The sequence below is a fragment of the Glycine soja genome, chromosome 10, assembly GCF_004193775.1.
Source record: "Glycine soja cultivar W05 chromosome 10, ASM419377v2, whole genome shotgun sequence".
Classification (NCBI taxonomy): domain Eukaryota; kingdom Viridiplantae; phylum Streptophyta; class Magnoliopsida; order Fabales; family Fabaceae; genus Glycine; species Glycine soja.
Window position 1 is genome coordinate 51996304 of NC_041011.1, and position 15074 is coordinate 52011377.

The 15074-nt window shown below is 30.3% G+C and overlaps 1 protein-coding gene across 1 annotated transcript; it reads left to right on the plus strand.

The window, feature by feature from the left end:
• The first annotated feature begins 7948 nt into the window (after positions 1–7948).
• LOC114371900 (hippocampus abundant transcript-like protein 1) lies at positions 7949–14997 on the plus strand. Its single transcript, XM_028329213.1, has 14 exons — positions 7949–8299; positions 10126–10237; positions 11795–11907; positions 12002–12124; positions 12234–12433; positions 12552–12627; positions 13018–13104; positions 13248–13328; positions 13445–13477; positions 13559–13612; positions 13715–13756; positions 13966–14044; positions 14145–14215; positions 14357–14997. The coding sequence occupies exons 1-14, from the start codon at positions 8135–8137 to the stop codon at positions 14450–14452; spliced, it is 1332 nt and encodes a 443-aa protein (XP_028185014.1). The 5' UTR covers positions 7949–8134; the 3' UTR covers positions 14453–14997.
• Positions 14998–15074: the final 77 nt, after the last annotated feature.

Sequence of the window (15074 nt, forward strand, 5' to 3'; positions counted from 1 at the left end):
GAGATGAATGAATCTAAGTTGATAAAAATATTGGTCTCGTTATCTGGCATTCCTTGCTGTATTAAATTTAATTTATTAAGCAGAGTCAATGGGTAAAATATATATAGAAGGAGGTGCCATTATGATAAAAACTCTACGGACTATCATACGTACTGAAGTAATAAATATTGAAATCAAGTTCTCCAACCGATCACATGGCCTCTATTGAAGTTTGCGGCACTTTTTGTTGTTTGTTGGGCCAATTATAATGAAAATGACACGTTTGCATGGAGTGGAGTTGTTTCATGTTAAGTAAGCGTGTTATCTTATCTGCAAACTATATATACAAGTTAGATTCTCGGTGGAGATGGGCACAGAAAATTGTTTCAACTCATAACCGTACAGACTTTCTTAATATAAACAATTGCGAATCATAGTTGGCACTGGCAGTTATGGTGGAGGTTAGTGTTAGGATGCCTGGAGAATTTACACCCAAATTTCTCCCACAACATAGATTAGATTAGCTATGGCCTATATAGAGTCTCATATAAAATGTTTTTTTTTAAGAGGATAAGTATTTTTTACAAGAAATAAATTTGTTCAAGTTGAATTGAATAAAGTCACTTTGAGTCACAAAATTTTCTGTCGCAATTACGTATCCAATGTTCTAACTTGATACTACGAACACTAATTCATGGGGTATATAAAATTTGTCTAATAATTGAGCTATGTTTACTTTAGTTTAGCCCGTTTCTACTTTATAATTCTCTTGAATCTTTCCTCTACCTGCGGTTTGGTATCACGCTTTTTTTTTTTTTTATTTGTTTCCATTTTATATAGTTTGTGAAGAAAAAAAATATACATTTCTTGTAGCTGTCATTATTCGTATTTATTGGCTCGCACTGTTTGACAAAATTTTAGTTGAATGTTGTATACTTTCTAGATTTTTCTCTCCGCAGCCTCACTTCGTACATAGAGAACAGAGATGGCTAATAATTTTTTGTTGAATGTGGAATTGAATTTTAACGCGAAGTTATATATATATATATATATATAAAGATTAGCTTACTTCAAGATTAATTCTTTATTTTTATCATATTTTTTTAAAAATCTAATAATTAAAATTAATTATTTATTATAACCATTAAATTTTAACAAAATAAATGATAAAAATAATAAATAACTCTTTAAGAATTAGTGCACCTCACAAGAGGATACAATTTTATAATGAATAACTCTTTAAGATCCTTCCATATATTTTATACTATGGTTCATGTCAAAATCAGATTTTGCTGTGAATAATTTCAAAAGGCTTTTATTTTAGCATGATTCGTCTCAAGTGCACCTCACAAGATATTATATTATTATTTAATGGTTACGGGCCTTAAGGCCATGTGGATGTGTATATACTTTTAAGTCTGAGAAGAGAACAATATTTTCTAAGAACGGAACCCTCATCACATAAACATAAACTGCGTGTGACGGTTGTCTAAAGTTTCACTTTTTAATATATTTGTTATTAATATTTAATTTGGCAAACTTTTTATAAGAATAAAACTTGTCTATAGTTTAATAAGTTTCACACAAAATTCATTCACATAAATAATATATTTTAAAAAATAATTTTAAATATTCTTATATAATGTCCTATTAAGAATTAATCTTCTTATCTATTAGATAAGATTTTTTATATTTTTAAAATATTAAAACCATTTTTTTTATTTATTGCTTCATTTATAAAATATTAGAAGAATTAATAAAAAGATATAACGTTACTTTTTACTATATATGTCAAATAGTATTTTATCCATTTTTGAAAGATTATCTCATAGCAACTTTCACATTCTCTCCATTTAATTTTGAAATAAATGTAGAATAAAATTAGCTTCTTTTTGTATTAAAAAGTTATAATTAAAAATTGTTATAATTTTTTTTGAAAAAAATTCCTAAACGTGAAGCAAAGTGTAAAAAAACACGGTTAGTTGGTGACATGAGTCACAAGAAAGTCACCGCCATCTCCTGCTATAGGTGAGGACGAAGGCTAGCGCGGATAAGTAGAGAAACAATTAATATAATTGATGTGTGTATCGAGTTCTCGAGTATAATAATATATAATTAGGTTAAATATTTAGAAATAGAGTTTGATGGATCAATAATAATTTTATCCGATTCAAATTGGTGTCATGACGAGTAAAATGGATGAAAACATTGAAAAGGAAGAATTGGAAACTAGAGGTGTATATGATTCTGATTACAGATAAGTGACTATATTTCTGTGCAACAGAAATACAGCATGGAAAGGAGGATATGCTTGATGGTGGATTGCATGTTTTGGTGACAAGCGCCAACCTAGCTAGCTAACAAATTTTATCTTCTGTCGTGCTGGAATATCTTTCTGGCATTTCATGCGCCAAAATGACGAAATGGCCAGCTCCATTTATAATAAAGAAAGAGCACATATCTAGCCATATACTACTGCTCTTCATATTTAGTTATGTAAAGGATTACAAAAACCAGAAATTATTTCTAATAAATTGAAAAACTTACATATTATGTAGGCATTAACCAAGACCATAGATATATGGTAGTCTAGGATCATCTAATTATTTAGATACAAAAAAGCACTTATAACCTTTCGTTCGGACATTAACTAATTTCAGCTCATAATCGAGCTCTAGTCTCATTTGAGGTTCGAAGACTGCATACTCGATCTCTTGAATTTAGACCAATTTAATGACCAACTTCCTATCATAAAAATGATTAGTTATTTTGTCAAATAAGGCCTAAATACTCTAATGTCATGCTCAAAGTATGGCTTAAGGAAAAAGGCATGACCATTCATGGAGTCATCCATATGATGGAGAAAGCGAGCGAGTATTGATCTTTTACGTACACACCAGAGAAACAAACATAACACAACTTGAGTGGACATGTATAAACGATTTTCAAATTGTTCTCTAAAGGTCTTCTCTCACTTGAACAACACTTATGTTCCATTGGAAGAGCTTCTAAGTTGCTTATTTGAACTTAAATTCGTGTCTAAGATTTTGATCAAATTTTATGTAATTGGGTAAATTAAAATATTAAGCAACATGTCATGGACGTGAATATTGATGGAGATTAATTGATATATGTGATCTGATCATACAGTAAATTTTCCTAGGAACTTAAATCTCTTCATCGGAAAGGTTACCAGTTAAGTGTGAAGCTTGCAGACCATGCATATATACGTGTCTTAGTCTTAGGATAAGGATGAATATGAATTCTGGAACATTGCATGAGAACAACATTTTTGTCCCAAGTTTGCAGTCTACTTCCCACGTTTAATGAGGGTTGTGAGTCACTGCATGTTGTGGGTTTCAGAGACAAGTGACTCAAACAACAAGACGAACTAACTCAGAATCAGCCTCACAATCTCATTCTCAACAACATGAATATCCTTAAGGATAAATACTGTAAGGGTATAATTAAGAAATGGAAAAAGATAACTGATAAGTTCTTTTTCCAAAAAATAGAAAGAAAAAAAGAGGAGAGAGAGTGTGAGAAAGAGAAAAGAACATATCTCTGCAACAGTACAAAATTTTGTATTGTTAAACATTTTTTTTAAAAAAAAACAACATATATTAATTGGAAAAAAATTAAGGTGATTTTAATAAAAAAAATTTACTAAAACAGATGTTATTTTATGTTTAGATACAAAATATTTTTTTAAAACTTGTAAAAGTGTTTAATTAGTATGAGATAACACAAAAGTAATTTTTCTTAAGAAAATGATATAGACAATAATTATACTTACTGAAAAACATAAGTTCGAATTAAAAGTATTTTAAATGTTAAAATTTTAATATATCAATTGATTATGCGATAAACTTTTAATTAGTCTTTTACATAATGATCCATTGGAATTAACACATTTCTAGATTTCTATTGATTTTTGTAAGTAGATATATTAACATCTAAATAGATCTGACATATATAATCACAGTTTCAGAAACAAATAGCCACAAATAGTTAGCCCTCCTTCTAATTCATCAACAATCCAAGTTTCTCACCGTGCTAGAATTTTGTTTATACAAATTACAAATCCATGTCCCATTCCCATCTAGTTGCAATATGTGACTTCTTTTGCTATAGTTACGTACTTTCAACTATATATATGATATGTTTATTTTTTAGATTGCAATACTTTTGCCAAAACGATCTTAATTACACATATCGAAGGTAAATATAGATGTTTTACATTTTTCTTGTTATTAAATTTTTTTTTTCTACAATTCTAAAATTAGTTAATAATTATCCAATAACCTTACCTTGTTTACAATATTAAGCAATCTCTAACTATTCTATAATTTATTAAAACTATTTTTTACAACTCAAATTCTTTTAAAGATTCAACACATGCATGCCTTTTTTCTTTTCTTGTGATTTTTTATTTAGACTATGGTATGATTGGGATAGCAATGGAACTTTATAATCTTCTTCCACAGTTATCAAATATCTAATGCCTCTATAAGTAATTTTCTTCTCACTTTTCAAAAGCCATAGTTTTAATTTCTCTTTGAAAGATAGGAGGAGAAACTTGTGAAAGATTTGTTTTAGATTCCATGTCATAGATCCTGTAAGAATAGACAACTCTTGATGCCAATTGACTTTTTTTATCAGACAATTAATTGAGAACAACAGAGGCAAAAGGAGGAGAAAAAGGAATTAAAGAATAATATTTTCTTATTTTAATTAAAGAGAAGAAAGATGCAAAAATGCAGCAATGGGATTCAATATTTATTTATGAACTTTTTGCGTGTAAATATTTATTCAATGATGTAACCTTTACATTTCTTGATCTACCAACACAAACAAACTAATAAGCTCTTAAATTGTAGTAGTAACAACTTATTGACTAAAATATTCATTCAACTAACTAAAACAAAAGATATGATCACATTCTGCTATTTTAAAGCAAAAGTTTAACACAAATTAATCCTACAAAACAGTAACAATGAGCGCTATTTAGACCAACTACACAGAAATGCTGAATAATATATTTTCTTCTCTCTCTTTTTTTTTTCTCATTACATGCTCAAGTATCTTTTCCGTTTTGTATCCATATTTATCCCATAAGTATCTTTTCCTTTTTTTTTTTTTGTCCAAGAGAATTAATGTTGTATATTCTACTCGGGCCCACAATCTCCAGAGTGAGCCACACCACAATTGGCATCTAACTTGTGACAAAAGAAAAATGTAGACATCCAATACAGATAAGAGAGAAGGTCAATGTAGACATCCAATCATCAAAGAAAAATGTAACTATTGTTATTTTTTAAAAAATTAAATATGTTTAGTATTTTTATTTTTTTTGGAAAGGAATGTTTTATGTTCTTAATATACTGATTTTTGGTTTTGGTTCTTATAAAATTACTATTATTTTTTAAATAATGCTTGTAGTTTTTTAGTTTTAACCTTTGTTATTTTCTTTGAGTCCTTTTAATATGTAGATCAATTATTTTTAATTCCTATCAAATATTTTTCAAATGATTAATTTAAAATAAACAAAATATTATTATAACTAAAAAAATATATTTAATCCTTAAAGAAAAGAGAAAAAAAGTTACTATGGGGACAAAAAGAAATTATAGTGAGATCATAAATCAATAGCCGAAACTAGATACTTCAACCGCTGCTCAAGTATTCCCGATTCACCCCTTTCAGCCGAAAAACAAAAGCATTTGCTTCTTTGTTAAAGTGGCAAAAACCTAGTAAGTTGTTCTGTAATTCACCCATAGTCACTACTTTTGAGACTAGATAGAGAATTCTTTACTTTTAATTCTTGCATGAGGCTTATATATGCACAGTTAATTAAAATTAAAATAATATTACGATTTTTAATACGGACCTAATCATTTTTATTATTATTTTAATACATTTTTATTTTTAATTTGTTGTACCTGGTACTATAGCATTATGCTATTTAAGGATTACACAAAGGGTTAATTGAATTTTTATTTCCTCAATTTTTTTAGTTCCTAACTTTTAGTTCATCAATTCTTTTTTAACAAATTTCAACCCTTGTTAATTTTCCATCTGCACTTTTAGTTCTTCAAAAAAAATTGTCTATTTTTAGTCTTTTATTTATTTTTATTGCTCAAGATTAGTTCTTATTTTGTCTATTTTTAATCCCTCACTTTTATATATTTTGAACTAATTTTGAACAATAAAAATAAATGAAGAATTAAAAATAGACTAAAATTTTTTAGAAACTAAAAATGCTGACAAAAAATTAAAGAAAAATAAATTTTGAAAGACTAAAAATTGAAATCTGGAAAAAAAGAGTTACAAAAAACTTAATTAATCCAACACAAATTTATGCTATAAATGTAGAACGATACCGAGTCAAAATGCAATCTCTTTCTATATATATTCTATTCCCATTCTTAATTGGAGTTTAATATATACACTGTCTATAAAGAGAGATAACTAAAAGAATTGAAAAAGAAAAAGATGAAAAAAATAAAAAAGACAAAACTAAAGTTTGCTTGATATTTCTCTTTTTGTTTACATGTTGAATAATTTCTACAGTTTGCTTTCTCTTTTTTGAGAAAGAAAGGGACCCGAAATGCCCGATTGCTTTCTTCAAAATATAATTAGCGAACATTTTAAGTCTAATTGCAAATCATTCACCGGTAGAATTAAAATGAGTTTTGAGTCGTTGCCTATTTTTTTTTTCTGGTTAAAACTATATTCATATTCAACTAATTAACATACCATAACCATCCCAATAATGATGGCAGGGTGCCTTGCACGTATTTAACCATTTCTTGTAGGAAACTGCGCGCAAAGGTCATTTCACGTTTTTGTCATCATTAGGTTAAGCTATTCACGCACTATAGATATATGATATTCCTCTCCTCTTTAATTCAATTAAGAAATTCAAATTATAATTCGAACTGCTTATATATCTCTATTTATGATTCTATGCAGGATATTGGATAACTTGGTGAACTACTAAGTCCAATAATGAAGTTAGTATCGTTTACTCAATTGATTACTCAAGTGCCCTACTCTATCATTGTCCATTAGCTTCTAATTAAGCTGTTCACTCAATCCATTGACTATGACGACCTGAAATTCTCTTCAAATCCAAGCGAAAATAAAATGGTAAGAAAGTAAAAAGTTGAGAAACAAAATATTTAAAATTTAGAGGGTCTTTACTCTTTAGGATGATTCTCCTCTATTAATTTGTTTTCCACTATGTTATTTTTTCTCCCAGCTAAATTCATTTCTACTGTATTTTAACTTTTGATTCATGTAACTAAACTTGAACACTCAACAGCTTTTCCATATCTAACATGTTTAATTTCTTGCCGGGCCGAAAGTGGAAATGTCGCATTTCTCATAGCCAAATATTTAACCACCGCTAAAATATATTTTTTTTCCCAAATATATATATGTGTTGGGTGTGTAAATTAAGTCAAGAGAAACTTAATTTACACCTCGAACAATATATATATTTTTAATGGCTATACTAATTTCTCTTTTTTTTTTCTTCTTTCCCTTGTTCCTGATTTTCAACCATCAACTACTATATATAAGGAGACATACTACAAGATTCAGTATGAAGAAATAGCGGTTATCTAAACAAAAAAAAAAAAAAAAATAGAGTAGTTTGTAATAAAGTAAGAGATAGAAAGAGATGCCACGCCATCTATGTTGAAAATGGAGGCCAAACGTGACGTTCACACGAAGGTGAAAGTTGCATGCGATTGCTGTTTGCTGAATGCTCCCCACAACGCAATGCCAACACAATACGGTAAATCCAAAAAGCCATGAACTTTCGTTAAGGCCCTCACAAAATACTTTCAGCAACTTGGAAGCTACGTCTCTTGGTCCTTTTGCTTTGCTTGGTTGCATTGTTGTTAATATCTTAAAAGGACATTTGGAATCTTCTTTTCTCTCTCTTGGTCACACTCTCACTCCACACTCACTTGGGTACAAGACACAACCAACCGAACCATAGTAGCAACAATAATATGCATATAAACTTGTTCCATTTATTTCAGCAAGCGTACCAAACATTTTCCTGAGTACACTTGTGGTGTGGGGTGTACTATTTAATATTTAGAGCAAGTGAAGTGAGAAAAAGTAATTGATACGTTTAGGGATGGAAGGATTAGGAGGACTGGGCCACCTTTTTGTGACAATGTTTGTGACGGGGTTTGGTGGTGTCATAGTTCTTCCGGCAATCACCGACGTTACCATGGCTGCACTTTGCCCTGGCCAAGATCAGTGTTCCCTTGCCATTTACCTCTCTGGCTTCCAACAAGCTGTTAGTATATATCATCATTTTCTCTCTTTAATTATTTCCTCCGTTAATTCAATTTTCATTTTCTGGGTTCCATGTTTCTGGTTACAAATGGTGATTTCAATTCTTTCATAGGCCACGAAGATACTTTCATGTTGTTCATTCTAAATTTCTTTCAGTACTCTTTGGCAACATACATGCTTCCATGCATTAACAATGGGTGGAAATTAATTAACTGATATGCCAGGACGATTTCGTAACTATCTTGATATATAGTCATCAATTTCATGTAAATTGGCTTTCGAACTATATAGTATATACTGTTTATTTTCTCAATTCTGGTGGGCGCGCGGTTGAAAATACACGTGGCGGTAGACTTCATCTGGTGCTAACTTTCCGGAATCGCAACCATTAATGTTGTATGGTAGTATATTAATATTCTTTTTTCTTTTTTCATGTTCACACTTCACAATTTTTAAAACAATCCTGTGCAATATTTTAAAACTATACATAATACAACAAAAAATATGTGAGTTTTTATAAAATAAAAATTAGTGTCGAGATAGAGAAAAAAATATATAACATTTTTATAATACTAGTTTTTCTATAATTTTGTTGTACAAATTAAGATAATTTCTCAAAAAGAAGAAAAATATCATCCAAAAACATATGTATTTATCCACCTATAGGCAAGGCTTTCATTTGGGGGGAGACTTTCTCAGTCGTATAGAGAAAAAGTGTTCATATAATATTTTTTAGAATAAAGCATACGACAAAGAAAGACAGAAAGAAGTGTATAATAAGATAGTTGATGCATTAAAAAGACAAAAAAAAAAAAAACATACTATAGAAAATGTTTTAGAAAAAATATTTTACTAAAAAAATGACTCAATTAAACTGTAACTTCCTATTCTTAGCATCTTCCTAGATAGACTTGATTGTTAGACATAACTTTTTGGGTTGTGAAAATTTGAGAAGGAAGGGAGGTTACTTCATTTTATATGACGAGTACTTCAAGTTTGGGTACGTAATCTATCAATTATGCTATCAATTAAGTCAAACTCAACATTAGTATAAAACAAATTGACGTGATATATCTCGTTATATTCAATTTTCTTTTGTCCATAAATCAGAAACTCACAAGTTATTAATTTGGTTGAACTTGAAAGTCACTTCATGCTATAAAAGCAAAATAAAGTTATGCAAGCAAAATTCGTCTTTTTATGTATAAACATACTTTGTACTTTCACTTTTTAGCTGCGCTGTATGTGTGCATGACATCCATACTTATAAATTCTTCTTGTTACTCAGTTTATATATAGTTCACATTTTGTTGCGCCTGTAAGGTGTGAAATGGGTTAATGAAAGGAGTAAAGAGAAAACAAAAAAGACAAATATAATAAAAAGAAGAAAATGTAAGAAAAAGTCAGTGTTAAAAAAAAATCTTATATTACACAATTATACACCCACCCAACCACAATTTACCAACTCTATTAATTTGTGAAATAACCATTGAAATTGCCAAATATTTTTTATTAAACCAATAGCACACACTTTTATTGTGGTCCCCTTTTGGAGACTATGAGCATTCTTTACCTTTGTCTTTGTCTTTCTCTTTCTCTTCAACTTCACTCAAGCCAAGCATAGTTTCTGCTTTACTTTTACGGTTTGGATCAAATTTTGGTTACATTACATGTCCATCAGTGCATGCACTATCCCACTTTAGTAGTGGAATCCCAGGTCAAAAAGATAATTATATATGACCCATGAAATTAAGAAAAAGGAAAAAGAATCAACATGAAACCGATGTAGAAATGGGCACAACTAAATGTGGCTAATTGATATTGCAGATGGCTGGAGTGGGGTCAGTGGTGATGACACCATTAATAGGAAACTTGTCGGACCGATATGGCAGAAAAGCGTTGCTCACACTTCCTCTCACTGTCTCTGTCATTCCTCAAGGTATTCATGATTTTTATTATTTTTAGTTTTTTCGAAATCTCTTTAAGAACTTTTTTCATTATACTCCCATAATTAACAACCTTTAAAACCCTTATTAGTATCCTTATTTTTTTATGGTTCTTTTCCAAAAGAAGAACTAGTAAGAATGCATTATTGATGAATTCTTGGGCGTGCTCCCTTAGTGGGTAGAAATGAAAATGGGGTGGGATGGGTATTGTGTCTCCATGCTAATTCTTCAACATATTTCTATATATGTCTTTAATATTTAATGGGTTAAAACTTGTTATCTCATTCTGCTGTCTTACACGTTAGATATCAAATATTTTCAAAGTTTTTTTTAATTATATTAAAAATCTGATTTTAGAAAAAAATAAATTAATAGTTACATATTTATTTTTAATTACTTATATATCAATAAATTTATTATAGCACATTTATTTATAAAAATAGTCAAGAAAAAATATTAAATTATATAAAAATTCTAAAATAAAATTTATAAATAATAAATAAAATTTTAATAATTTTATTATCATAGTAAATATGGATACACGGATAATGACATCTTCATTTCAATTCCGATCATAATTAAAAAAATCAGATAATTTTTAAATCCACTCATATCCAATCAACTTATTTCAAAGTCAAGAGGAGTTCAAATGCATAAGGAGTTCAAATGTATAAGGGGGTTTCGTTGTCATATCTATTTGTGGGAAGCCAATTATTTACATATTACGGAACAAAAAAACGAAAAAGTCCTTACCCCATTTCCGATACAAAAGGAATGCCAACCTTTCATTCCATTTCATTTATTTGTAACACTACATAAATATCCATATACTCCTTTTGTCCTTTTTATTTAATTCATATTCATTAAAGTTAAGAATAAGAAAAATCATTCATGCGGATCAAAAAAAAAAAAAAAAAAATCATTCATCAAACTTAGTCAGTTTAGTCAATAATATTAAATTTATTAATAATTTATATTATTTTTTAAAATCATTAAAACTCACATTTCATTTAATTACTTTTTATTTAATTAATTAATGTGTGCTAGTTATCTCCAATCTTCACAAGAGAAAAAAATAAATTTATTTTATTAATTTATAATATTTATTATTCATTGGCTTGGTACAAAAATTATAAACTAAGGATATTCTGGTAAAACAGTAACTAAACTCATTTTTATTTTTCATTTTTAAAAATTAAATTTTAGGATATTCTGATAAAAATAAATATTATTTTTTCTTAACCTGGGTTTGAAAGATGGTTCAAAAGTTATCAATACTATGGAATAATAAGGATGAATAAAGTAAAAAATAAAAAATATCTTAATAAAAATTAAACATATGACTCTTTATTTATAAATAAAACAATAAACAACTAAGATATTTGTTTTATTTAATTATTTAAATGTGTTAGTTATTTATTGTTTTATTTATAACTCTTGGCTAATGATGATAACTTTTGGGTTCCTTAAAATATTTTTTGTTTAGCTTATGTGAAGGTTAATAGGCTAAATATTAATTTTATGAATTAATTAATGTGATATATTTGCAGTGATATTGGCATATAGCAGGGATACCCAATTCTTCTACGCGTACTATGTGGTGAAAACTCTGGCTGCCATGGCAGGCGAAGGGTCCTTCCACTGCCTGGCTCTTGCATACGTGGTACTTCTCATTACCAATTGAAATCAATAATCATAAGATATATATAGCATGCAAATCATAACATGTAGTAATAGTGTGGCATTTTGATTATTAGGCAGACAAGGTTCCAGATGGGAAACGAACATCAGCATTCGGAATACTTGCTGGTGTTGGATCAGCATCGTTCGTTGGTGGAACATTAGCTGCTCGTTTCCTATCCACTGCTTTAACATTTCAGGTTCAATTGTCCACTATATTATGGTTCCTAGTTACCTCCATCATTGTAATTAACTATACCCTTGTTTGTGCTTATTTTCCTACATTTACAATTTGGTTTTCTTATTCAGGTTGCTTCAGTCTTGTCAATGGTTGCATTGGTGTACATGAGAATTTTCCTTAAGGATAGTGTACCTGGTGGTGCCATCAGACAGCCATTATTGAAAGTGGTCGAGGAATCATGTGCTGAGGATGATTCAACACCAAAGTCAGCAGGAACATTTAAGAAACTGCCCTCACTGGGGGATTTTATTTGTTTGCTCAAGTGTAGGTACGTATGGCATTGCATTTATCGGTACTGTATAGATTGGATAAAATCTCTGAGGCCACCTTCCTAGTACCAACGTATTTGAAATTTGATAGAGGGTGTTGATCTTGCATTTTTGCAGCCCCACATTCTCCCAAGCAGCTATTGTTTCGTTCTTCAATAGTCTTGCAGATGGTGGCTTGATGGCTGTATTGCTGGTAAAATAATGCTTTCTATATACTCTTTTTCTTCATAGTCAAATCGTGAGATATTGTGATTTTACTTGAGCTTATGGATAGGACCAAACTTAAATTGTGGTTCTTTTAAGTATTTTTAGTATTTTTCTACAGTCAAAATTAAAATTTTACTTTAATAATTTGGGTAAGGTTTGCTTTAAAGGTCTTGAAGTGAAACTTCAATTTTGATTAAAGAACATTAAAACACATAAGCTGTCAGTGGGGTCTAATTTAGTTAATTTAAGTTGTTGTAAACTCCTGACATTCTCTTTAATTCTCATAAATAAATAAAAAAACACCTGAGTTTTATTGCATAATGAAGGATCTAAATTATTGCACAAAGTAATTAATTAAATTTCGTACTACATGCAGTATTATTTGAAGGCACGTTTTCAATTCAACAAGAACCAGTTTGCTGATTTGTTGATGATTACTGGGATTGGAGCCACTCTTGCACAAGTAAGCCTTGAGTCCTAGTACTAGTATAGCTAGTTGTCTGTTATTTTTATTTGTTCTTTAGTCAATTCAATATTCAGTTTCCCAAAATTCCATTGGAAAAGCCACTTGTTCTAATTGCCGTGTGGTTGGTTGTGTACTTGCAGCTATTTTTCATGCCCATTTTAGTGCCTGTAATAGGAGAGGAGAAGCTGCTCTCCACAGGGCTCTTAATTAGCTGCATAAATGTAAATTCAAGTCTCTCTTCCCAAGATTTCTATATTAATATTTACCCCTAAAAGTGTATTACAAATGAGCACACTGAAACTAATAATGACACTTCACTATATATGATACTATGCAGGTCTTCGTCTACAGCATAGCATGGACAGCATGGGTAATTTTCCTCTAACACTTTGTTTTTTTCTTATCACTTTTAGAAATTAACAAGCCTCTAAGACTGTTGAGAACCATGCAGGTACCTTATGCTCTAGCAGGTTGCTCTGTGTTTGCAGTTTTTGTGCGCCCAAGTGTAAGTTTCTTACTTGTATCTGTTACACCCTCTACCGAATTGTTTTTATTTTATTACTACTTTGAAATACTAATCTGATCTCTCACAACATGGCTGACACAGTTATGCAGCATTGCATCAAAACAAGTTGGACCTACTGAACAGGTATCCCTAATGAAAAAAGGACTTGCATTTGACACATTTGCTTAAGCATGTTCTCAGAAAGTTTAGTTAAAACTCAAACAATAATTCTGTTGTTGAAAGTACCTTGGTAGCCTGGACTTGAGTGACAGCTTTGTTAAACTTCAAACTTATATATGCACAGAATTTATCTCTTTTGCTTTTTTAGACTAACTGATCAGTCTTTGATTTAGGGAATGGTTCAAGGATGTCTTTCAGCAATTAGTTCCTTCGCCAACATCATTGCTCCATTAATTTTCAGTCCACTGACAGGTATAACTATTAATTAAGAGAAAAATCTAACGGCATATATAGTACTACTGAATTAGGGGGGGAAAGGAAACTAATAAGCTTCTACATCCATCGTATGCAGCCTTGTTCCTGTCAGAAGAAGCACCGTTTTATTTTCCTGGCTTCAGTCTAATGTGCCTTGGGCTAGCACTGGTAAGATTATCTTTCCACCTCAGCATTCATCATTTAATGTTGGTGCATTAATCATTGATGTAGTTTCTCTTGGCTGACTGAATTTTTCATCATTTGTTAATTGGTTGTCATTCACTTAACACATCGCATGTTGTATTTCAGATGGTAGCATTTTTTCAGAGTCTAATGATTCGTGCTGTTCCTCCTATTGCGGGTGGCAAAATTAGCGGTAACCGCTGCACGGATACCTTGGTCTGAGGAGGAGACTAGAGTGTTTCAGTCAATAAACATAAACTCTTTAAGTTTCATTTTGCCTCGGCAAAAATGTGGTTCATAGCATATCAGACGATAAATTAGAAAGATAGCAAAAGGAATTGCACTGTAAGTGTAGATTCTAGGGTCGACATATATGCTTTGGCACTTGGAGATAAAGAACACCAAATAGCAAAATACAGAAAATAGAACATGAAGTTGGTTCTGAAAAATAATAATCAGGTGAATCAACTGCAGAAGCACAGATTTCTTTACAGTTATGAAGAGGAAATGTGGCACATATTAATGAATCATAGGGTCTCATCAGTTACATATTAACCATTCAAACATTGCAATTTGCAACATTAACCATTGTGTGTAAGCACACCCTTAGGCCTTAGCCAGTTAGCCATATGCTGCCTACATTTCTAGCTAGTATATTTTTCCCAAGTTTCTTTGCGTAGTCATTGGTCAAGGACTTTGTAATTTTCATATTTTATGTAATGGATGGTTGAGTTTTGAAGTATATGAATTTGAACCCTGTAATGCAATATCGACTGATTTTACTATTTAAGTTTGCATGCATGCACCACTACCATCAACAACTCTATGGAAAATCTCGTATAGG